Raw genomic sequence first — 24,032 nt, forward strand, 5'->3', positions numbered from 1 at the left:
ACAGTAAGGTTTCAGATTTAGGATTCCAAAGGCAGAAGCATTCATCAGCGTGAGCTTTTCTGAAGGAAAGACATGTTTGGGAGAAAATACTGGAGGAAAAATAGAGCAATGAAAGAATGACTTGCCACACAGTCCCGAATTGACGGAAGTATCTATTTGGGGACAGACATTTAAAACATCAGATTTTGGTTTATTTGCAGAATACAGGGGAAATGCAATCAGTCTACAAAGAAGATTGCTTATAAGTCGCTTTTGCCACCCACCCTAGACTATTGCTCAGGTGTGAGAGACCCATACCAAACAGAAAGAGGTATATTGAATATACAGAGTCTGTCTGAACAAATGGTCACATGTTGGAATCATGAAAGTCACACAGATGCCTTAAATGAACTGGTAGACTAACAGTCACAAAGTGTCCCAAGAAAGCCTACTTAGAAAGATTTAAGAACCAGCTTTAAATGACTGTACTAGCCCTCTATATATAACTCCTGTAGGGATCAGGACAAGATTAGACCAAGTACAGATCACACAGAGGCACTTAAACATACATGAACATAATGGGAAAATTAATAACTGGTACACACTCTCTGCCGTGCATTTTATCAGCAATAGAGCAAGTGGTAAATACCTATCAAATTCCAACACTTATCGCTAACAAACCCCTATTTAAAGTTTAGGTATCTAGCAGATTTCAAGACATAATTTGCAAAATTTGCCATATGTAAATTATAAAAATAGAAAGGGCACAATATAAACAAAAGATTTAAAAATGAAATTTTGGAGGATAGCTCATCCGAGCCTCGAAATACTTCCCAAGGAGCATATTCTGCTCCAACGTTGCCTCTAGCAAAGAACGTTTCACTTCCAGGCTTGCCCGTTTCAACTCCAGCCTCTCATTTTCCCTCTGGTCTTTTTTTCTGTCTTTCCCACTCCATCTCAAGCCTCTCCTTTAAATAATTGCTCCTCTCTTCTTGGGAATCTCTTGATGTGCGACTCTTGACTTTAAGCTTCTTGTGAGGGGGATGGATGTACTTGCAGAGTCCTTAAATATTAACATGCAGAAAAATTGCTTACATGCTCATGCAGAAGTGTGGCATAGAGAAGTATTCCATCATAGTAATGTTAGCACTTACCCAGCAATGAAAATAATTTAGTACATGAAAGAAGGCACTAAAAAATACAGAGTAAAATCAAATTTGCTTGGATAAAGAGAATGAACACAATCAAATAGCAATGCTTTTAGGCACAATTTTCTTACTGAAAACAATTTTCGTATCACTAATAAACCAGTTTAATGTAAATACCTCTAGAAGGAATAAGGGAAGACTAGACATGTCTGCAATACTTAGAGAGGGTAAAACTGATATTAAGGAATGAAAAAATAAAGGAACTACAGTGCCTCTAACCAATTAAATTATTGGCATTAATAGTGTACAAATCAACCTGGGGTCATATTTGCTTGGAAGATTACTACATACAAAGAAATTTGAATGGAACTATCAATTAGTGCACTGAAAAACGAAAAAGTTCACACAAACATCCAACATACTCCCACAGTTCCCCCTGAGAGAACTGACAAACTGCATAACTTTGGACCGAGATCTTGCAAATAAGAATCAAAACTTTTTTTTTTATATTTACAGATATTGGTAAAACAAAATTGTGATACCTCCAGTTACCTTGGAGGATGAATTGAAAAATTACTTACGCACATAAACCATAAATTGAAGGATACAGAAAATAGGGTCATATACAACAAAAAGCTATGAAACTGCAATGCTCACACCCACGTGGACTCTTAGCATTTAGTAATTAACAGCTAGGACAGCTAACCTTCGTCGTGTATCCTGATGGCCTGGAACAGCCTGGTCGCTTGGTTGGTCGCTGCCTCCGCCACAACGTCTAAACAAAATAAGGCACTGTGTTAATGTTCATCAAAAACCGTTATAAACTAGAAGTCTCTTGAAGTTCACGTGATGACTGTATGAAGTATCGAATGTAAAGTTACATTCGATACTTGCACCATCAAGCAAAACCTCCGGGTAATTGTCGCTCTTGTTCTGAAAGATCTCGTCCATAGCTTTCATATACACGAAATCTTTCCGACCTCTCCCTAATTCCTTGTTGTCCATTACGCCCTTATAAGAACGTAGCAAACATCGCCATTTGTTTTCATACTGCGCTGGCGAGAACGTCTTTACCAAAGCTTTCTTGATATAAGTGGACATCGCGTCCCATAATTGCTGCTTCCGCTTCAGATCTCGGCTCTTACCGAGCCTTTGTTATGAATTCTGTAGAATTCAATTACTTTCAGTGTAGCTTCCCTGTCCCACAACGCTTCCGGTGTGGGACGTGAAAGAAAGGGTTCTTCCGCACGAGGTGAATGGAAAACCAGGAACTCGTCCATTACATCGTAGTCTGAAAATAACAAATATATAATAGAGTTTCCATATTCTCACCCATAATTAACATACACAGAACACTTTTTATAATTTACCGCCTCTCAATTTGTAATTAAGGGGAGTTGGAATGCCCTATCTCGCCAATGTTAAATTTGCTAACTTTGTGTACCTTTTTCTTTGGAACTATTATCTTCAGAACTTTGAAATTCTGGCAGAGGTTTTCAGCATATATTGTGAGCCCACTGAACTAGAACCAATGTTTTCTTTTTGTTGGTATAGTATTTATGAATTTTTTACCATTAAGCCATTTTTTATTGGAAAAAGTATAACATAAACTTCCCTAGTTCAGAGAATAAGCCAGTTCTTGTCATGATTCTAGTTCAGTGGCCTCTTTGAACTGTTTTGCAGCATTTCTGAAAATTTGAATGTTGTTGGTTGAGTGGTTTATGAGATAAAGGTACATGTAACACTAAAAATGTCAAATGCCAGAAAATGCGATTAAAGTAATTTATTATGAAAATTCACAAATACCTTTTATTCTATTATCAAAAGTGTCCAGCAGAGTAATCAGGGTCATCTTCTAGTTCTTCTTCTTCACCTAGAAGCTTTCTTCTCCTTGCTGCCCTTGCTTTTTTTGTATTAAATTCAGCTGCATACTGAGCCTTCCTTACTCGCACGCTGTCCAGAAGCTGAAGACCTCTGATGGTGTTGATACCAGGAGCAATGCCGAGCCTTGCCATGACCTTTAGCCTACCCATATGACCATCATTGAATGAAATAACAGCATCACTGACTCCCCATTTCAATGTTTTTATCCCAACAAATACATTCTTAGGTACACGAGTCCAAATGAGGTTGTTGAACGACTCGTTTTGATTCTGGGTACAACCATGAAGACATTTTCGCAGAAGATCAGGATGCCCCAAGTCTCTATATATTGGTTTAATTACTTCCATAACAGCCAATGGAATATAATTTTTATGGTGATAAGGATCCCCAGTAGCTTGAGATTTTCTATAATTGCACCATGACTGAGGACCATCTGGACAAGCAAAATGTTGAGGATTATCATCAGTTGATGATCGATGTAAATATGTGGCCCATACAGCTTGTCTCATTTCCTGCAAATTATTTGCATTATTTCTTATTGCCATACCATAGTATTGTTGTAATTCATTTATAATTTTATCTGACAGGCGACCTCTAATGGTTTTACCATCTGACAAAATTTTGTCCTTCAGATTCTGTTTCAGTTTCCTTAGACGAGTGCCCATTCGTTTCTGAACATGACCGACACATTCTAGTTTAGTTATTGTCTTATTGACATATGGCATGGATTCTGTAACACTTTTGTATGCCTTGGAGTCCCCATCTCCAAGGAATTTTGTGTAAAATACTCCCCGTTCTTTTTCTGATCTGCTAAACATTTTCACAGCAGCGGCAGCCTCCATGCCTCCACTCGTACCTTCATAATTCTTGCTACATATGTGAGCTGCTTCTATCTTACCAGATGCACAATGGTAACAATGTTTAGTGAGCACTTCATAGTCCAAAACTTTACCGCTGTCCACACTAGTAACAGTAGCAACAGCATTTTTGGATGTGTGACCCCTTTTCTGCCAGGTTCCATCAAAAGCAACAGGGATATCTGGGTTTCCTTCATTTATATATTTTGCTTCACTGGCAGCAGCTTTCATTGATAAATCTGCTACAGACTGAACAGCATCTCCTATCACTTCAGTGTAATTGTCAATTTTAGCAGGTGGAGGTGGAAGATTCATTATGGCACAAAATGTTTGAGCAGCAGTATGTCCTTTACCAATTGCTCTCATTGCATACATTAGCCTGATATTACTCTCAAACAAATTGCTACTGCATGTTTTAGAGCTCCAAAAACAGGTCTCATTTTCACAACTGGCACAAACTATAGCAATTTTGCAGGAAAGTCCTATAGATTTTGTTATGTTCATATCAAAAGAACCTCCACAAAGATTACAACACAAACATTTCTTCATAAACTCAGTAAAAACAGGAAAGTCGACTAAAACATATTGTTCATTAGAAGCTTCATCTGTAATTTCACTTGCACAGTTTGATAACTTCTTTTTTGATGCACTGGTGGGCGTGTCTCCTTCACACATCTCAGCTGTACAAACGTCAGAACTTTCACCAGCATCAACAGGTGCTGAAGCAGAATCACTTGAACAAACGTTATTTGTAAATCTATTACCGCGAAACTTTCGCTTTTTAAATAATGATGCACTCCTAGGCATCGTAGAAACTACGCACTCACCACTGAAAGTCAAAACAAGACAGATAACAAACTCCAAATGAGCGACAAACTAAACTCGAGGCTCAAAACAAACACTCACAGATCAAAAACTGAACAATAAACACAGCTAGTCGTAAAAACAATGGTACCTATGGAAGGATCAAAGATTCTACAACTGAAGAGTGAAATCCACAGCCTTCTATATGTAATGTTTTCGGAAATGCGAAGATTTAAATGTGTACAAATCACAAGATGGGTAACTTTGCTGGGCGCACATGTAATTTTGAAAAATTAAATAAAAATACTTCCAATTGGAATTTCTTAACAAATTTTGCACCATTTTAAGCAGAAAATTTCAAATTAAGTTATAAGGTTAAAAACTGAAAATGTGAATTTTTTCCATTTTCCGGCATTCCAACTCCCCTTAAGTCGGATCGGCAATCATTATGTTGCGAGAGGTAAACCAGCCACGTCTTTGTAATGGCACCCGGCTTGCGGGGAAGAAATTAAAGAACAACGTAATCGAAGCCACAATTTTAAAAGGAAAGTACACAGGTGAAGACAGTTTGATTCCAGTATCACTAAGATTCCGACCGACATGCCATTCGACTTTAAACGGTTATAATTTCCAGTGCAGCTTACATTTGCCATGTCGATAGATAAATCGCAAGGGCAGTTGTTATATGTTTGAGGCATCAATCTTGAAAATCATGTTTTTCACATGGCCATTTGTAAGTCGCATATTCCCCTGTCGGGACACCTTCAACTTCATTTGTTTATGCACCAGAAAACAAAACTATCAATGCTGCGTATCAAAAAGTATTACAACAAATGCTACCTAGCAGTAAACTTTGACACTGATTCACTGATCACCACAAAAGTTGACAGATATATATGAGTTTTCATAGATAGGTGAAGAGGAGATGAACTGAGGTGGCGGAATCCAACAGAGAGAGGACGAGGAGAAGGATAGAGGGTGGGGGGAGATGGGCCAAGGGATGGGTTCAAAAATGGTTCAAATGGCCCTGAGCAATATGGGACTTAACTTCTGAGTCATCAGTCCCCTAGAACTTGGAATTACTTAAACCTAACTAACCTAAGGACATCACACACATCCATGCCTGAGGCAGGATTCAAACCGGCAACCGTAGCGGTCGCGCGGTTCCAGACTGTAGCGCCTAGAACTGCTTGGCCACTCCGGCTGGCCAAGGGATGGGGGGGGGGGGGGGGGGGGAAGAGGTGATCAGAGAGATAGTGGGAGAGGACTAAATGGATAGAGAGAAAATAGGGGAGGGAAGATGGACTACGAGAGTATGGAATAAATAAATGCCCAGGCAACACAATGCAGTCTGTGCTGCACTTTTCAACACCGAAACGGATGGATATTTGTACTAAAGAAGTGAACCTCCACCCCCCAAAAAGAAGATTGGTCACCTCCCCAGAAGAATAAATTATCTACGCCCCTATTAACCACTGTACTGCAATGAGAACCAAATTAAGATTTTGGAAGTCTACATTCTTTAACTTTAGTATGTTTCAGCCAAGTATGACACCAATTACATAAATATTTAACTACGTTTCCAGGATGTATTTTTCTGGTTCTGTGAATTCATTCAACGTTGGCAAAATCATTCTAAATTGCCAAAATGCATTTTAACAAAATCTAAGGACTTGTTTCGTATCCAGTTCGTCTAAAAACTATAGTACTGGGAATACAATGGCGACCCTGAGCCATTTTTTGCGGCGCCTACGTTTGCGTCATGAGAGTCCACACTTGTAGTCTAGGTCTGCGCCATGAGGGACCATATTTCAGGCCATCATGATGCAGACTAAGACGACGAGTGTTTACTTGCTTGACGCAAACCTAAACGACGACTGTAGACCCTCATAACACAGACCTAACGACGAGTCTGAATCCTCATGACGCAGATGTAGACGCTGTGGAGAGTGGCTCAGAGTTTCCATTATATTCCTACTACAATACATTCATGGAAAAAGACGCTCTTCATTTTAGGAGCATTTGTAGTGTCTAGGTCTTCAGCATCTTGACTCTGCATGTGGGATGCCCCTTAATATAGAAATACAAGAATAAAATTACATTTTGCAATGTGTGTGGAACTCAACAAAATAAATTGTAATTTAAACTCATAATGTGTATTGCCTTAATCCACAAATGAATATTTTATTTTGCAGAACACTTTTCAACATAAAATATTTACAAATTTTCCTTCAGTTCCCCTGAAAGTATTATTTAGGCCAAACCAGATACTCCTAAAAATATTTGGCTATTTTTGCAAACACAAGTAACAGAAAATGGTTTACAAACAATAATAAATGTCACTTGGGAGGATTGAAATCAAAAAGTTTAGTCTAAAATAAAAATGAACTGTATGCATTAAAAATTTTCTATCTCAGAAATTGACGCCCAGAAAGCACAAGAAAGAAATCTGCACTCTTAATTAGTAAATTTCCGCTCAAACTCATAGTTTCCTGTTTAATGTTCTACTGTATTCTTAATGTGTCTACTGATTAGCGTTTGAATTAATTATGACGAGATCGTTAAGTCTGTCTGCATTAAGACGTGATCGTTTTTCGCTAATTAGGTTTCCAGCGCAACTAAAAATTCTCTCACTAGAGGCACTAGTGGCTGGGATATTTAATATTTTTCTTGCCACACACGCAAGTCAAGGAAGTCGTTGGGAGTTATTTTTCCACCACTGTAGAATATCTCCCTCGTTCACACAGTGTTCTTGCAAGTATCTGCTGACTTCATCATGTAGGAGAGGAGGCTCTTCTGCCCAGTCCTCAAATTTCGCTATTTTGTACGGCCCTGGATTTGTTTCTTGGGTGCTGTGATTGGGCACTTGTACTGAAACAGTACAGGTTCCAATTAATATTTGCAGAACAATGTGATGATCGTACTACACATAGTTGAAATTATAATGGTTTTTAGATGATGCTATCATTTATCGTTCAGTAAAGTCACCAGAAGCTCAAAACTAACTGCAGGACGATTTAAATAAGGTATATATTTTTGGTGTGAAAATTAGCAGTTGGCAATAAATAATGACAAGAGCGAGGTTATCCCTGTGTGTACTAAACTAAGTCCGTTAAACTTCGTTTACAAGATCAACCAGTCAAATCTAAAGGCTGCAGATTCTACTTAATACCTCTGATTACAATTACGATCTACTTAAATAGGAATGGACACACAGAAAATGCTGTAGGCGTTTTAATGACAAAACACTCTGTTGGAGCATTGCTACGCAGTTGGAGAGCCTTACGATTGACGAAAGAGGTCGAAAGAGTCTAAATAAGGGCAGCTGGTTTGGTATTATCGTGAAACAGGGGAAAGAGTCTCGCGGAAATTACAAAAGAGTTGGGGTGGGAATCATTACAACAATGGCGTTTTCTGATGTGGCGCGATCTATATATGAAATTTCGATCACCAACTTACACCTCCGAATTCGAAGATATATTGTTGAGTCCCATCTACATTGGAAGAAATGATCGTCAGAATAAAATACAAAAAAGCAGCGCTCAGACGGAGAGATGTAGGTGTTCTATCCCGGCCGAAATTCGAGAATAGGAGACAAATAAGTTGAAAGTGGTTCGATGAACCCTCAACCAAGCACTTGCGTGTGTCTTGCAGAGTAACCATGTACATGTAGATGAAGAATATATGCATTATCTTAGGAGCTTACCTTCAGCACACATCTGTCGTGCTGCTTGGTAAACTTCAATTTTTTCATCCTCGGTTAACTTTCTTAATGTGCGGTAGTTAGCCACCATAAACATTGCAATTTTATGCAACATACTTACGCAAATTTTCTGTTCTAGGAAGGCATCGGCGGCTTGTTTCAAAGGTTTCATGTCCTGAAAATACATTTTCTCAACATACATATTTCACAAGTGGTTCTATAATATTCAGATGGAATAAAATTACAAACCTCTTCATCGTTATCCCGTACGGTACAGTGAGTTTTTAAGGCATAAAACCACGGTAGAACTAAATGTAGGGTTGGCTCCTTGTCACCCTCTAGATCAACTGTGGCTTCTTTAAACGGCTTAAGAAATTCTATAAGCTGGCCAGTTATATGGTGGTCATAACCCAGCATCATATCAGAGTCACCTTCATTATGTAAAACAGCCTTCACTGGATCAATCTGAGAATGGACTGATACAAGCATGTCAAAATAACTGTTCCAACTCGTATAAACACACTGCTTTAAAGATGAGTTCAGTCTCACACAGAGACCTCTTCTCTTGAAGTACGAAACCGTAGCCCGCACTGTATTAAGAATGGCTAATATATTTAGAACATTTTCTTTCAAAAACTGTTCGCTCAGAACAGACTGTGTTTATATTATGAGCCATGCATGGAAGACGCTGATATATTTCGAGAGCTTTGACAATGTTACTGCCCTGGTCTGTGACAAACGTAATTTTGGCAATGTCTTCACGAGAAACACCCATAGTTTCTAAGCAATCTTCCAACTCGTTTCGAATATTAGAGCCAATTTTTGGGCAGTCAGGAAACGCAGAGAACATCAGTACATATTTATTCAAACGCCAGTCTGAATTTATGTAATGCATTGTCACGGACATGTAATGCACCCCTTTGTAATTGTCTGTCCATAGATCAATTGTACTGGCACATATACCAGAACGAATCGCATGCACTATATCTGGGAGCATTTTGCTGTGCACTTTATCAGCTAAGGTTTGAACTTTCCTAGCTACTGTCACTCTGGAAGGCATAATATTTTTAATATCAACTGAGCCATATTTTTTACCTATGTCGATCAGTGTCTGCCCTAAATTAAGAAATCGTTCTCCTTCTATACTGCTAAATGGTCTCAGGTCCTTAGCACACATTTCGACGCACTTTTCGGCCACTAAATCTTTGTCCTCTTTCAAGATATTTACGGAGTGAGGGAACTGCTTGTCAAATTTGCACACATGTCGTAACATATTCGAGGTTCCCGAATAAGTACTTAAGAGCTTTTTACATAGTTTGCATTGAGAGACACCTACCGATTTATTGAAGCGGCCTCATAAACACACGAAAACGTTTCCCATGCGGCACTTGTGCTCTGTTTCGTTACCAGCACGTATTCGCCAGTTGTCAATTTTTTGTCAATCTCACTAAAGTTCGACCTATTCATTGTGCTGCCCCCACCGTTGCGATAAATGAACTGCAGGCTAACTACCTGGCTACTCTAGTCACGGTAGCTTGACAGCGCAACCTGTTGTCAGGCGCAGCAAGCTGAGCGGGTCCCGTGAAGCTTGGCAGGCTTGCAGGAACCCAGGTAGCCCGGGCTTGCGGGAGCCCGTATCGGCCGCATTACCCACTATGCCTCAGTACACGCGCACTCTTGTGTTTACGTCGCGGCAGGCTGACCTGCATGAATGGTTGCAGAGGAGCTAGGGGCAAGCAGGCTGCAAGGGGAATTTGTACACCTCTAGTTGTATAAGAAGAGGTACCAGAAGGAATTCGAGTGACTATGGAACTAACTGTCAGAGATCGGTATTTTCCTCTGGCAGTTATCGTTATTGGCTCACAGTTCTCGCTCTCTGGCAGTTACCGGGCTACCATTACAGGTAACCTGGAAGTTGGTAACGGAATAACTGTGTGTCTGCGTTCCCGATACAGTGACTCCAGTCTTAGACCCCGGTGATATTACAGAGACGATACTTACTGGAGCGAACAAATATTTACGTACTTCTTCGGAAATAGCCGCTGGCCATTGCGAATGACAAATAGCATGTCAGAAAGTATAACATAATACAGTTGAATATAATAATTATTATCCTCATCATTTGTCAGGAGATTGTCAAAATATGTGAATATATCACAGTAACTGCTAATATTTACATAATTGATACACTGTCAGAATAAAACACAGTTACGCACTTTTAATAAATTTATCATACACAGAATACCCGATCTTGACTGTTGCAACCAAGTGCTGTCAAAACTGAAATATAGCAGAATTTTTATCTAAGCTGGTCTATCAGTCTCTGTTACGATATTCATCTACAGAGTAGGAGGGGTCAATGGAAGCGTCTGATTCCACCCGTCTGCTTCGACGTAAAGGTGTTGTTGTGTGTGAATGTCATTACAGCACGGTGTTTATGAGTTGGTTTTTGTGTCTGTGTGTGCGTGTGTGTGTGTGTGGGGGGGGGGGGGGGGGGGGGGCTGCCGATCTAGTTTGCAGTGCCGGAATTTGCTGGTGGTAATTTTTTTTTTTTTTTCTAGCTGTGATGTTTTGTGTATTTATGGAGTATTGAATGTGATTTAATTTATGTACGAATGATTGATTTGTGGACTTTTGGGATTGTGGTTTTATTTTTCGCAGTTGTAGGTGTTGATTTTTTTGCATCAGTAGCTGTGGTGCACCTATATAGGTCACCGGAAATGACCGATTCCCATTTTCATAGTTGTATGTGTTGATGTTTTAGTATCGTCATCTGAGGTTGACATGTAGGTCAAGGGAAATGTCCGATTCCAATTTTCGTACTTTTAGTTGTAGGTATTGGTGTTTTGGTATGGTCAGCTATGGTTGACCTATATTGTTCAAGGGAAATGTCCGATTCCTACAGATTTTTGTTGGCGTAGCAAAATGCTGTATTTTTTCTTTTTGTTCTTCATTTTGTGTTTTGGGATCATGGTGGGTGTGTTTTTTTTTTTTTTTTACTAGCTTGTCCTCACCCTAAAACCCCCAACTTCCCGCAGTTGTCCCATTGGTTTGATTGTATTTTTGGTGGGAGATGTTATTGTATTATTTATATGTATCTTCGTGTTTGTTGCCATGTGTATGTAGTGACGTCATAGACACTTAAAATAGCCATTTCCGGCATATTGATGACGGGTGGAATCAGACACTTCTGCATCAAATAGTCTTTCAAACACACTGTAAACCGTGCTTTATCTGGAACCAAGTTTTTAATGGTTGCTGACTTGCTGGCAGTTTATTGAAAATGCATGTTCCCGAATATTGGACCCCTTTTGGACCAAGGTAGTGATTGTAGGTCTTTATGTAGATTGCTGTTCCCATTTCTAGTACTGATATTATGTATTGAGCTATTGGTTGGAAATACTTGTAACAAATTTCATTAAGGAATAAATATACTAGGTAGCAGTGGTTAGAATACAAAGTTCCTTGAACAGGTTCCTACATGATGTTCTTGAATTTATACCACAAACGATTTTTATTACACGCTTTTACATGCGAAAAACTTTTGCTACGTTTGAAAGTTACCACAGAATACGCTCCCTTATGAAATAACAGAGTGAAAAAATGTGGTATGCCCTTCCAACTGAATTTATTATCGAGTTGTAGTCCCAGAAACGTAACACTGTCAACCTTTTCGATCTGCATGTCTTCATATGTTATAAACATGCTGTAGCTGGAGAAATCTAGCAGTTACCAAATCTGACATAAAACCTGGATTAGCGTACTCACATTTTCCCCAATAGGACTAGCTTTTACAGCACAGAAGTAAACGAATCTGTCACATTACGTACATTTTTTGTTGTATTACAAGGCTGTAGACTTTATTCTATTATGTGAGCGGCACAAGAAATTAGCTTCGAATTTAACCTACAGTACTCAGTTTACATATTACTTCATACTTAAAAACGCACATTGTTAACATTTTACTTAAACAGTGCTGTGGCGAAGTTCAGCGTACTTTCTGTCGCAGCTGCGAAGATAATATTTCTCATAGCGACCGATAACCTACAAACATATAATATTAAACACTAATAATCGTTCTAACATCAACTAAAATGTACCCGGAGTTAATAAGCTAAGGTTATGACAAGATTCATACGACATTCCTGCCATTTTTCACTACTCGCAGTTATACTGATAACTAAACTGATGGATTCGAACTATGTCGTTATTTAACTGTAGCCCCTCGGAGTATTCGCCGAAAATCAGCTACCTCTCACGTGAGTCCAACAAGAAATGGGCCGCCGGGAAGCGTACGAACAGCGGAAGCGAATCTGAAGTTCTCCCTTCTCGCCGCTTGGAGCGCTAGTGTCGCTCCAGCTGTGAAACGGTAACAAGTAACAACTTTTAACAGCAGTGCCGTTTAATGGGAGACTGTGTCACATTACAAATGTAAACCGTGGAGATAAATAAGCAAAGGTAACAGTAAACTTGTTGTTTCATTCAATCACATATTTATTATTCTTGTAACTGCATGGGTCACACGAAGCATTTTCCATGTATTTTGTTACGATGTTCTGACAGTAGTTGCAATATTGTATTAATTTAACGGCATTTTGCCTTGTATTTGAAATTTATTTTGTGTATCCAAAGGGCTGTATTTAAATTATCGTTGGTGGATTGGTTTATGGTTTGGGCTAGTGTGCGAATTTGGTTTATACTTCTATTATGTTATGTTTTCCAAAACAAACAACTTAATAATAATAATAATAATATTTATTCAACATCGAATAATCAAATACAATCCCTATTCCCTAGAAATAATACAGTTTCAGGACTTCATACAGATTATTTTTCTGAATACGTCAGTTTATAAATTACAAACTAAAGATTTGTTTGTATTAATAAATTTTACGTTTTGTTTTCCATAAGCTTGTAATTTTTCGAAATGGACAGAGATCAGCAACTTTGTGCGCAGGTACTCCCTACGTATACTATACATCAATTGTGAAAAGTACAGGTGCTGTTTGTAGCCCATAGCGTCTTGTGAAGTACTTGCTATTTTCGTCCCATCCGATAAAATCTCTACATCTATATTCTGTAATCTGTAACTTCATAAAAGAGACTATTTGTATTTTCGACGTTTTTTCAACAGTTTCCATATGTTGTGATCTCCAGTGAAAGTGATAAGTCATTTATAATTTCTGTAGGAAGGACGACCTACGACAGCAAATTTCTCACTCTCACTATTTGGTTACCTTAATCTGTATTTATGTTGTGATGTAATATTTTTTTTTTGTGAAGGAAAGACGAGGGATAAGAACAGCGTTTGTTATGATGTAATGTGATGCTTGTCCGTACTACAGTGGAGTAACTTCGATAGTATTGTTCAGTCGTTTAGTGCACATAGTTACTTCATTTCAGGAATGGGGCATCAGCAGAAAAGAAATGTTGGACATATTCATTTGTTGTGGCTATTTGGAATCATTTTAGTATCCTATTACTTGATCTGGAAATCGTGCACAACAACAGTTTGTATTAAGATGCATTTATGAATGTTTAGTGTAAGGATAATGCTACATCTTTGCAAATAGATGTAGAAAGGAAGTAACTAGTGTAGAAACAGCTGCTATATAGCCTAAATGTAATTCTCACCATGGGTTCACAGTTGAGATGGAGGAGAGGCAATAAATATGTTTAGTAATAGAATATTAAACATAGATGATGATAAAAAAAATTTTGATGGTTCTTGAAAAAGTGCAGTGTGTGTGGTTCCTTTTTTTTTTTTAAGTGAATGGATAAAAATTCAGCACTGCAATATTTGCTCTAATCTGGGTATTCAGTTATGCCTTATAAAAGGAAAGCCTTACAGGAGCAACTGTGTCAAAAACACAGATTAAACATATAATAAAATTATGCTGAACATCTCTTGTAGTTAGATTTTCATTTTGTACATGTCAAGATGATTCTGAATAACTGAAGACAAACTGCAGACTAATGTCCAAGTTTAGAGGTTAAGTACTGAAAGTGCCACATACATGATTAAGAACTGCAAATTCCATTTTGTTCTTACCTGCATCAATGAGAACTGGATTATAACATTTGGATAATCATATGCATTCTGGTAGTCCCAAACTGAATCCCAAAGATCGAAGTCTCTATTTCAACTTATCTTTCTTCGACTTTAAAATTGTGGTTGATGTTAGAAGCTGATTTTCCGTAGAAAATCCATTTTCCATTTATTAGTTGCTTTGATTCCTCATAATGCTGTAGTTACAGTTCCTGTGGGAAAAAGCAAGACACATATCAAGTAATGCTCACAGTAGTGTTATGTAGCTAGTGTATCTTAAACAAATGACAGAAACAAACAGCATCAATCAGTTGTAGCATTTGTTTCTGTTGGATGGATTTTGCAAAACACTGATTTTCTCTCATTTTAAGATTATATGTATGACACTTCGTAATGAGGAAATGGTAAATCAGTTCATGTCATTGGACTCCTTTCTTCAGGTAGTGTAGAATTTTTCTAGTTTAGTGGTTCATCTGCTGCAGCCAGTAATGGACTGAAAATACTGCCTTTGAGCTGTATCTCACATTAATAATGGAAATTGAATGTGACTCTTTGTACCTGGTTCCTTGCTTTTCAGGGGCTAATAACTGCAGTAATGGACCACCAGAAAACTATTCGGATAAAAGATGAAACAAATGAAACAGCAGGTTCACCAGGCTCCATTGTAAGTAGTTACTTTGTAATTTTATTACTGTAGTTTCATTAATTTCGGTGTGTGATATGTTCTGTGAATAAACAGAATTCATGTTGTATTGCTGAAAGTATGCAGTAAAATATCCAGTGAGTTTTCGAGGTCACACACATCTTTTGTAGCACTATGCATAAATTGTAATATGTGTTAAAATTCACAAATGATGCAGGGGAGGTTTTAAATTTAATTTTTGTAAATGTAGGCAAATTTGTAATCCACTGCTTATTGCCAGTGATAACATCTTTGTATAAAATTAAGCTATTATGACAAAATAGTTCACGAGTGATTGGCTGGATGTCAGTTCCAGTAAGCACAGTATTTCAGTAAGTGTCCACACTGCCATCACCCAGTGTGTTGACTGTTAGTACGGAATTAAACAAATGGTTCAACACTGCTATGGCAACTTTGATCCACACTGTCCCTTTCACACTAACCTAGACCTTCAGCTTTGCTACAGATCAATTTAATAAATTTAAGCATATTCTTAATGCACTGGCAGTGGTTGTATGTTTGCTTAAAGGCAGATTTAATCTGAACTGATACATTTCCTTTAAGTGTCATCTTTAATCTACAATGCAAGAATGAAGATGACATTGCAATGAATATCAGCAATGTAATTTCAAAATATAGCAGGGTCAGGTAATGCATTATTACATTCTATACTTGAAAAGTGGGCAATAACTAGACTTGAAGACAATAGATGCTTTTCATATGTTGTGCTACAGGAGAATGCTGAAGATTTTTATAGGGAGATCCGAGAGCTAATTATGAGTAAGTGGTTAAAATTTAATCCACAATTTGACTAAAAGAGGTTTGGGATAAAAAAGTAGAGAGAGACAAAGGATTGACTTCAGTAAGCAGGGGCAACTGCAGTAGCTGCAGAAATGGACTACTGGGGAGAGCTGCGTCAAACAAGGTTTAAGACTGATCACAACAACAAAACAGTGCATTGAATAGAAATTGTAATTTCAGTATTAACAGTAAATGTTTTCTGGAACTGAAAAATAATTACAGGTCTAGTGAACAATACGAACTATAAGTGTAGTTTTTTCAAGTGTATCATATGTTACATAGGTGGTACCTTGGAGTTGTGTTTGTGTGTTCCTATTCTAGAGTGTGTTTGTCTGTTTTGTTGATGTCACTAGTTGAGTGGTGGCTTGAACTGTCTTTTTGCTATGCCAGCATAGGGCTAGTGGAGATGCTGGTCACTTAAGGAAAGCAGTGATGTGGATTGAGTTCTATACTACACCTGTAGCAGTTATATAGTTATAGCACAGCCTAAGGCCTGTGTTAAATAGAAAGGTGATAGTCTAATTGTGGTTTGTAAATGCCAATGAATGTTTTTATAACAATATTTTTCCATAGTTACCTTTGTGCAACTGATGAAAACCCTTGTTTTCCTACTGTAGTCCAGTATTTTCAGATTTTTAATATGTCTACAGGTGTTAACCGCACTCAAAACTTTTCTTCTGTAGATCCTGATAGTTCTTCAGTTTTTATTTTTCTAATATTTGCATATTGTTGGTGAAGTCATCCATTGATAATTTCTTAGGGCTTGTATTGCTGCTGTGTTAATGATAATCGGTCTACCAGTGCTCAGTCAAGATATCTAATTGTTACCTTGAAAGAAGTTTGAAGAGATATTTACTGTGAACATTGATTTAAGAAGTTAGTTTCATATAATAATGTCTTGCAGTAGCACTTCTCTCTGAATATGTAAACTAAGCCTCAATAAGATCAGTAACAGAAAATTCTGTAGTATACATTAATTTATTTTTCTGATACTGTATACATGCACCCTGATATATTCCAGAGTGTATATATTTGATGGTAGCAAACTTATGGCAAAAGTAAGAGGTTGTACGTTCAGTATTGATGTTCTTTTTGTAAATATCTCTTCTACATACATCAGTTCATGACAAATGACATTTGTAGAATTGTGAGGATGTTACACAAATATTAAGGAATTTTTGTTGTAAACAATGTAACTTGAAGTTTGGATCAAACTTTTGGTTGCATTGTAAAAGACTTGTTGCTTCCTTTGCCTCTCTCTTCTTGAATGTTTCCACAGACTGGTGACAGTACAAATGTAAGAACATGCTCCATAAATTGGCTTTGCAAAAAAATGTCGGCAGATTAGCTGTATATGTTGACAACATAGCAGACAGTCTGCATTGAGTCAAGCTAGACTTTACATTCATTATAAGTCTGGCCTAAGAATAACAGTGTAGAGAACTATGTTGTCCAGCTTTCAACCTTTTCGCCTTGATTTTATTTCACTTCTCTTCTTTGTATTTAACTTCTATTAGTTTTTCTGAAAATTCGAGGATTATCTTGCCCATTTTCATTCTTTAAATGGTAATGCATCTACTATAGATAGTGCATTGTGAGCAAGTTGAATAATTTGTGATACTATAAAACCTGTAATTTCTGTGATAATAATCTTATGCCACTCCCATTTGGAATAACCACAGAAACCAAGATACACATGACATTTATCTTTTGCACTACTTCCATTGTGTAAGAATACCTGTTTTTCAGTAACTCAGTGCTGTATTAAAGAAACAACCTTGGCTGTTTCATCACTCAGAAATTAATTGTAGAATAGTTCTGTAGTGACGAAGATGTTGAAAATAATGTTGTGATTCTCATAATGTTAATTTCATTCTAATTGAAATATGACAAATCAGTTTTCCATCAACCAGAATTACTGTCACACAAAAGAACATATACCGAGAACTGGCAATAAAATGATAGTTGTGACATTTATTAATCTTGACAGTTACTTCAATTTGACTTCAAAGGTGTGAAAGTTCTTAACAGTGTGTGGAGATTATGACTGTTTAACTGTACTCATTTTGCTTTGTTTTGCTCTTACCACAGGTCCAGGTATACCACTCCAGTGTGAAAATAAAGGAAGAATGGCAGGAGACTGGGAATCAAGAGGTAATTCTAGTATTTTTGTGATTGAGTAGGATCTTCACAGTTGTGGGGAATGTAATGGAAGAGGTAAGCAGTATAGCTATGTATTAGTGTCAAAGTTTGTTCAGTAATGCTTGTAATGATGACTGACAATATCATCATTTGCCCACTTGCGTCAAATATGGCATTGAAGACTAAATATAGTATTTTTTAGGCATTGCTCTATATGGATTGAAGGATTGTCTTCGTACAGGAACAGTAGTTTTAGTATATACATTAGTAGAATTATTATCTTGTACAAGGGCATGCTGAAAAGTAATGCCTCCACATTTTTATGTAAGTAGTGTCAACACTTTTCAAATAAACAAGCTTTGTTAACTTTTACATCTTGTATGTTTGACTTTGTTGACAGAACCACAACCTCACCTCTGCTCTCACTGCTTCAGTCACTATCTAATCAAAGTCCATGAAGGTATTGTTTAGATTAGGAAACAAATGAAATTGGATGGGTCAAGTCGGGACTGTATGGAGGATCATCAATTACAGTGAACCCAAGCTGCCAGATTGTTGCAGATGTTGCAGCGCTAATGTGTAGTCGGGCATTGTCATGCTGAAGGAAAGGGTGCGGCATGTATGAACACTCTTTGAATTCAAAACCTGATCACAGTACACTGCTCCTCATGCACCAACACAGTTAAGTAACACATGTTCATGTTATGTGCTATAATCCAGAGCCCTCTAGCAGCAGATGGTTTGAATTTGGGTCAGTGGAGCGACAAAGCCAATTGAGGTATTTCATATTGTGCACATTACTCAGTCGAGTAACATGTATGACATGTAGTACCTCAACTGATACTGAGAACAGAATAAAAAAAATTGAGGCATTACTTTTAGAACACCCATGTATATACAAACAAAAATAAGATGTATGTGTGATTGTGTTGATGTATGTATAAAGTGATGCATGATAGTTGCTGCAAAGCCCTGTACTTGATCAGTCATTTCCTACCTATTTGACCAGTTGTTTTGATGAGTAAACTAACCACAGATATTTCTTTGACTGAATCAGTTGTCATTCTCATGGGAGGTGTGCTTAGTGGGCAGAGCAAGAATGAGAATTCATTATATCCTGTGAAAATGATGATGAAGTATGATTCAAGATATGAATGCTTTTCCTTGAAAATACTCCAGAATATCAGGAAACGCAAAGTGAATGTTGACACTTCCCAACACACTTCTGATTCATATCACCAACTGAATCAACATGATACTATATAATATCCACATGTGCAACAATCTGGCAGTTTTTGTATTTTCCGCCTAAGTATAATCTATTATTAAAATTAAGCTCCATAATAGGCTTCTGTCCTTTGTTCTCTCTTCTATATTTCCATAAACCCTTACAATGTCATATACTTCAATTTGTTTCATTATCCTTGTTATCAAGGTATTTACCCAAGCTGCATATCGACTCTGTTTGCCTTGATTAAATTTTCTTCACTCTTTTTCATTTCTATGTTTTCCTTCATTAAATATTTTTTACTCTTTTCATTTCTACATTTTTTCTATGTGGAAAATCTAAAGGAAGATGGACAGATGGAGCAAACTCCATCCTGCAGAATGTGAGGTGTTAACAACTGCAGGGCCTCATTCAGTTGGTCCCTACATCCAGTGTTCTCTGGATCACACACAGTTTACATTATAGTGCATTTAAAATTAGTTGCAACTTCTGAAGTTTGGCTCAGATCGACCAGCCAGCGCAGCTGACTGGTTATGTGCCAAGCATTCCTGACGTTTTCTTCGCCTACAGCAATCTTCCATGCTGGCAACTATGCTTCCCTCCACTCACTTTGTACTGAACTGTCAAAAGTCTCAACTAGTTTTAAATACATTATAAACAATCTTTCCTTTCGTGCATTGCATATTAGGCCTTTGCTCTTCCTTGGCCCTTCCAGGCTTTGTCAACCTATTGGTTGTGCATTTGCACTACTTAATAGTGATGTTGCTATTGGCTGACTACATCGTGTGTCCTGTGCTCTGAATATCTGGTGTCATCGGGTGGTGAGATAACTGACTGGCTTACAAAATTGCGTCACAATTTTAGTGCTTCAGAAACTAACATGCTGTTTTGGGTTGAATTCGAATTTATTCTTTTGTAATTACAAAATGTGAAAATGCAGTGTACATGTTGCTGCACATCAAAGATATTTCTGAGAGCGCGTTTTTTTTCTTTCTTTTAAAATTTTCTCTGGGTTTTGCTGTCTAAGGTGCTGTGAAGAAGTGGTGCTGGTGTCTAAAACCTTAACCATTGAAAGGATTGGTGTGTTTCACAGTCCCGTGGGATTTATCATGGTGAAAGTGTATGTTCGCCCTGGGAAGAGTGTATTTTTAACCAGGATTTTTTTTCCTTCTCTGCATATACACCCTGTTATAAGACAGAGTTTATCTGTGCCCATGCTATGGACACTCTGTTGTGATTACTCAACCATAAACGTACCGTTATGTCCGTTGCACTGCTTTCAGTCTGTTCAGAAATGTGCAACTGTCTCCTTTGCATGTCTTCATTTCCTCCTATTTATCCATTTGAAAAACTGTGTCAGCATAGCTCCAGAGTGAGGATTTGAGCTCAGGAGAATGATAATTCTCGTTCCTGGCACAGGATTTTCTTGTAAAAAAAGTATTGTATTGCAATCATGTATCGTTAATGTCAGGGTGTTGTAGCTGCCCTGTCTCGTTATTAATCACTACATGCAGAGTCCTTCATTAGATAGTTGCATGATGAGAAAGTTCTCATCACTACTTTTCTGTCCTAATGTACGGATATCACTTGCACTGGTGGTGATGCAGAATTGGTGGAACAGGAGGTTCTGGTTGTCACTGATGGTAGGATTTTGACAAAGTAAACAACTAACAGGAACTGAAGTGTAGATGATAGGAAAAATTGCCATGAGCATACATAAACAGTCCATGCAGCAGTCCAAATCATGAAGTGTAATGGAGGTAAGATCAGAAACTTAGGACCTCTGCCTGCCTTTTGCAGGCAAGTGTGCTACCAAAAATGCACTTGCCTGTGAAAGGGAAAGGTCTTACTTCTGAGTACGAGTCCTGCACACAGTGTTAATCTGCCAGGGAGTTTCAAATTGATGCACATTCTGCTTCAAAAGGAAAATTTATTGTATTTGTATGATTGTTGCTTTTTCAGCAATGTAATTTTTTATGAGAGGTGCAGTTGAAGACAAATCCCTCTTAATAGTCATACAGTAGTTACAGAAGTTTATGCGCAAGCTTTAAGTGGGTAATTAGTTTCCTTTTTCAGTTACTTCAAGATCCATTAAAAATTGAAGATCCATGTTATGACATAAAGGAAGAGCCAGGACTAAAACTGAATGAGAGACTCTCTGAGCATAATGTAAGTTTTCAAATCAGTGTTGTTTTATGCTTGAGTTACAGCAAGACAATCATGAATGTAATGGCTGCATATAGTTAAAAGATCATAGATGGAGAGCCATTCTAACCTATGATACAGTAATCTGTAGTATTTGTGTAAAATTTCCATGACTCTGGTTATCCTTGTGTTGTACGTGTTAGCTGTTGTTGTAATTGTTGTGGTTGCATGTCCAAACATTGGTTTGAATGCAGCTCTCCAGGCTACTCTGCCCTGTGTAACCCTGTTCATCTTTGAAGAACTGATGCAACTTACACCCTTCTGAATTTGCTTACTGTATTTATTTCTTGGTCTCCCGTTGATTTTTAGCACCCCCCCCCCCCCCCCCCGCCCCCCCCATGCCTCCACCCCCGTGTGCACACTTCCCTCCTGTTCTAAGATGGTGATCCCTTGATGTCTCAGAATGCATCCTGTCAACCAATCCCTTTTTTAGTCAAGTTGTCCTGCAAATTTCTTTTCTCCCCAATACCAGTCAGTACCAGTTCATTAGTTATGTGATCTACCAATCTAATCCTCAGCATTCTTCCATAGTACCACATTTCAAATGCTTCTATTCTCTTCTTGTCTAAACTGTTTATCCTCCCTCTTTCACTTCCATATGTGGCTACACTCCAGACAAATACCTTCAGAAAAGAGTTTCTGGCACTTGAGTCTGTATTCAATGTTAACAAATTTCTCTTCTTCAGAAACACTTTTGTTGTTTTTGTCAATCTATATTTTATATCTCTCTACTTCTACACCTATCAGTTATTTTGCTACCAAAGTAGCGAAATTCATCTACTACTGTAAGTATACTGTTTCCTAATTTAACTCCCTCTAACCTTTGACCAGTGCAGCACAGCATTATTTGGATATACACTGGTAAGGCAACACTATAGCTACTGCCCACCATGAGAGTGAATGCATTGTGTTGTGTACACAGGGCTGTGGGGGTATTATTATGCTAAAGGAAACATATACCTGGGCTTCCATTGAACCTCTAGTAGTAACCAAATACACTGTGATTACTGTGGATTGTGTCAATATGGTTCCATTGATGCTTTGTCTTTCATAGTGGTAATGCAGATTTCCAGGTAGGTTACTATCCATTTCAAAAGGCCAGAATGATACTGCAGTGGTTTGAATAGTATTGCAGTGAATGAACGTCCATGGTGTGGCAACCAAATTCAACTGATGTGCATCCATGGAACACATTCCAACCCTGCACTCAGAAACCAACAGCCCATAATTCATGGGATTTGCAGGAGTTAAATTCTAGGCAGATCTAGTGCCATATACCTCGAGAAACCTACCAAGAAATGGTCAAATCTATGCTATGCAGAAACACTGCTGTACTGTATTGCAGATATGGATCAACACACTTTCAGCCAGATGAGTTGATGTATTTGCTCAACAGCATGTGATACTATAATATCTGGTCAGAAAATTAACTTTATTAAATTACTCTTTGAATAAGATACGATAATCAATGAAAAGTATGAAGATCTTCATACTGAAATATGGAGAGCTATGTTGTATGCACATAATGAGAGGTTTTTTTTTTTTTATCAGTATCTGGAAGACTCATTTTTAGCCTCGGGGTCCACTGATTCTATCAAGGAGGATCCAGTACTAACTTTAGGAGCAGAAGAAACTGAGAATTTCATAAGTATTTACATCTTACAGATGGATTGCATGTGAAGTGAAAATATGTCATTTGGTAACTGTGGAGTACAAAGGATGCATTACAGTGAATTTAGCATAGTTTGTAACTCTTAGTAGTTTTGTAGTATTGTGTTATTCCACTTGAATTATTGTCAGTATTTTGCTGAGTGCTCTGAGTAGAATTTCAACAGAGCTGTAACAATATATGTAGTCATAATTTCACTGTCACAGGTTGATATCAGTTACACTAAGATCATGATAATCCAGCAGATCCAGTAGTCCAACATGTGCCAGATATTTTCCCGTATTCTTTGATCATTTGCATGCCTTCGAGAAACATTGAAACCTTTTGGTGTGACATCTTTTCAGCAACAATTGTTTGCCTAACAGATTGATTATATTCTCATCAAGATATGCTAGTTATAATATTGGCTTTGTGCTACTATCAGTGATTCTTCATTCACTAAACCTAAGTTTACAGTACTTATTTTTGCATCAGTGCTTTGGTATTTTAATTATTTAATGAAGTCGTAATGCTGTGTTAGTATTCAGATACTTCTATGACTGTCAGACTACACCACAGTAAAATGTTTGTATGTACAGTGAACATGTTTTCCAAATAGAGCAAAAGTGAACCTAAAGCAGCAAAACACAAACATGTGATTTTGACAAGCCACAAAAAACTGGACAACATAAGCAGTTTGGAAAAGAGTGAGAACCAAAACAGTATTATGAGTGAACTATGGTCTAAAATGATTGAAGAAACTGAGATGGAAAGCAATGCAAATGATGATGCGATTACAGCTGATGGTTCTGAAATTGTACAAATGATAAATTCTGCATCTACCAATGAACTGAGGGCTTTTTCAAGTGAAATTAAAATGGGTCAACATAGGCAGAAATTCG

The 24,032-nt window shown here is 37.7% G+C and overlaps 1 protein-coding gene and 1 long non-coding RNA gene across 5 annotated transcripts in view; one reads left to right on the forward strand and one right to left on the reverse strand.

Moving 5' to 3' along the window:
• Window positions 1-944: 944 nt before the first annotated feature.
• Window positions 945-14,625, reverse strand: LOC124553795. The gene is made up of 3 exons (XR_006968133.1): window positions 14,428-14,625; window positions 1,834-1,902; window positions 945-1,042 (listed from the first exon to the last, which is right to left on the reverse strand). It is a non-coding gene; the product is annotated as an uncharacterized LOC124553795 (long non-coding RNA).
• The window catches only part of LOC124553792, a 69,684-nt gene continuing 58,355 nt past the window's right edge, over window positions 12,704-24,032 (forward strand). For 2 of the 4 annotated variants that reach the window (XM_047127771.1, XM_047127774.1), the window contains exons 1-4: window positions 12,704-12,833; window positions 15,002-15,088; window positions 17,999-18,061; window positions 21,354-21,446. In XM_047127771.1, the coding sequence (XP_046983727.1) occupies window positions 15,020-15,088; window positions 17,999-18,061; window positions 21,354-21,446 (225 nt within the window). In that variant the 5' untranslated portion in view covers window positions 12,704-12,833; window positions 15,002-15,019. Of the gene's footprint in view, window positions 12,834-15,001; window positions 15,089-17,998; window positions 18,125-21,353; window positions 21,447-24,032 lie in introns of those variants that run through there. The other 2 variants (XM_047127772.1, XM_047127773.1) reach the window with 2 other exon arrangements.

This window comes from Schistocerca americana, chromosome 11 (genome assembly GCF_021461395.2).
Source record: "Schistocerca americana isolate TAMUIC-IGC-003095 chromosome 11, iqSchAmer2.1, whole genome shotgun sequence".
NCBI lineage: Eukaryota > Metazoa > Arthropoda > Insecta > Orthoptera > Acrididae > Schistocerca > Schistocerca americana.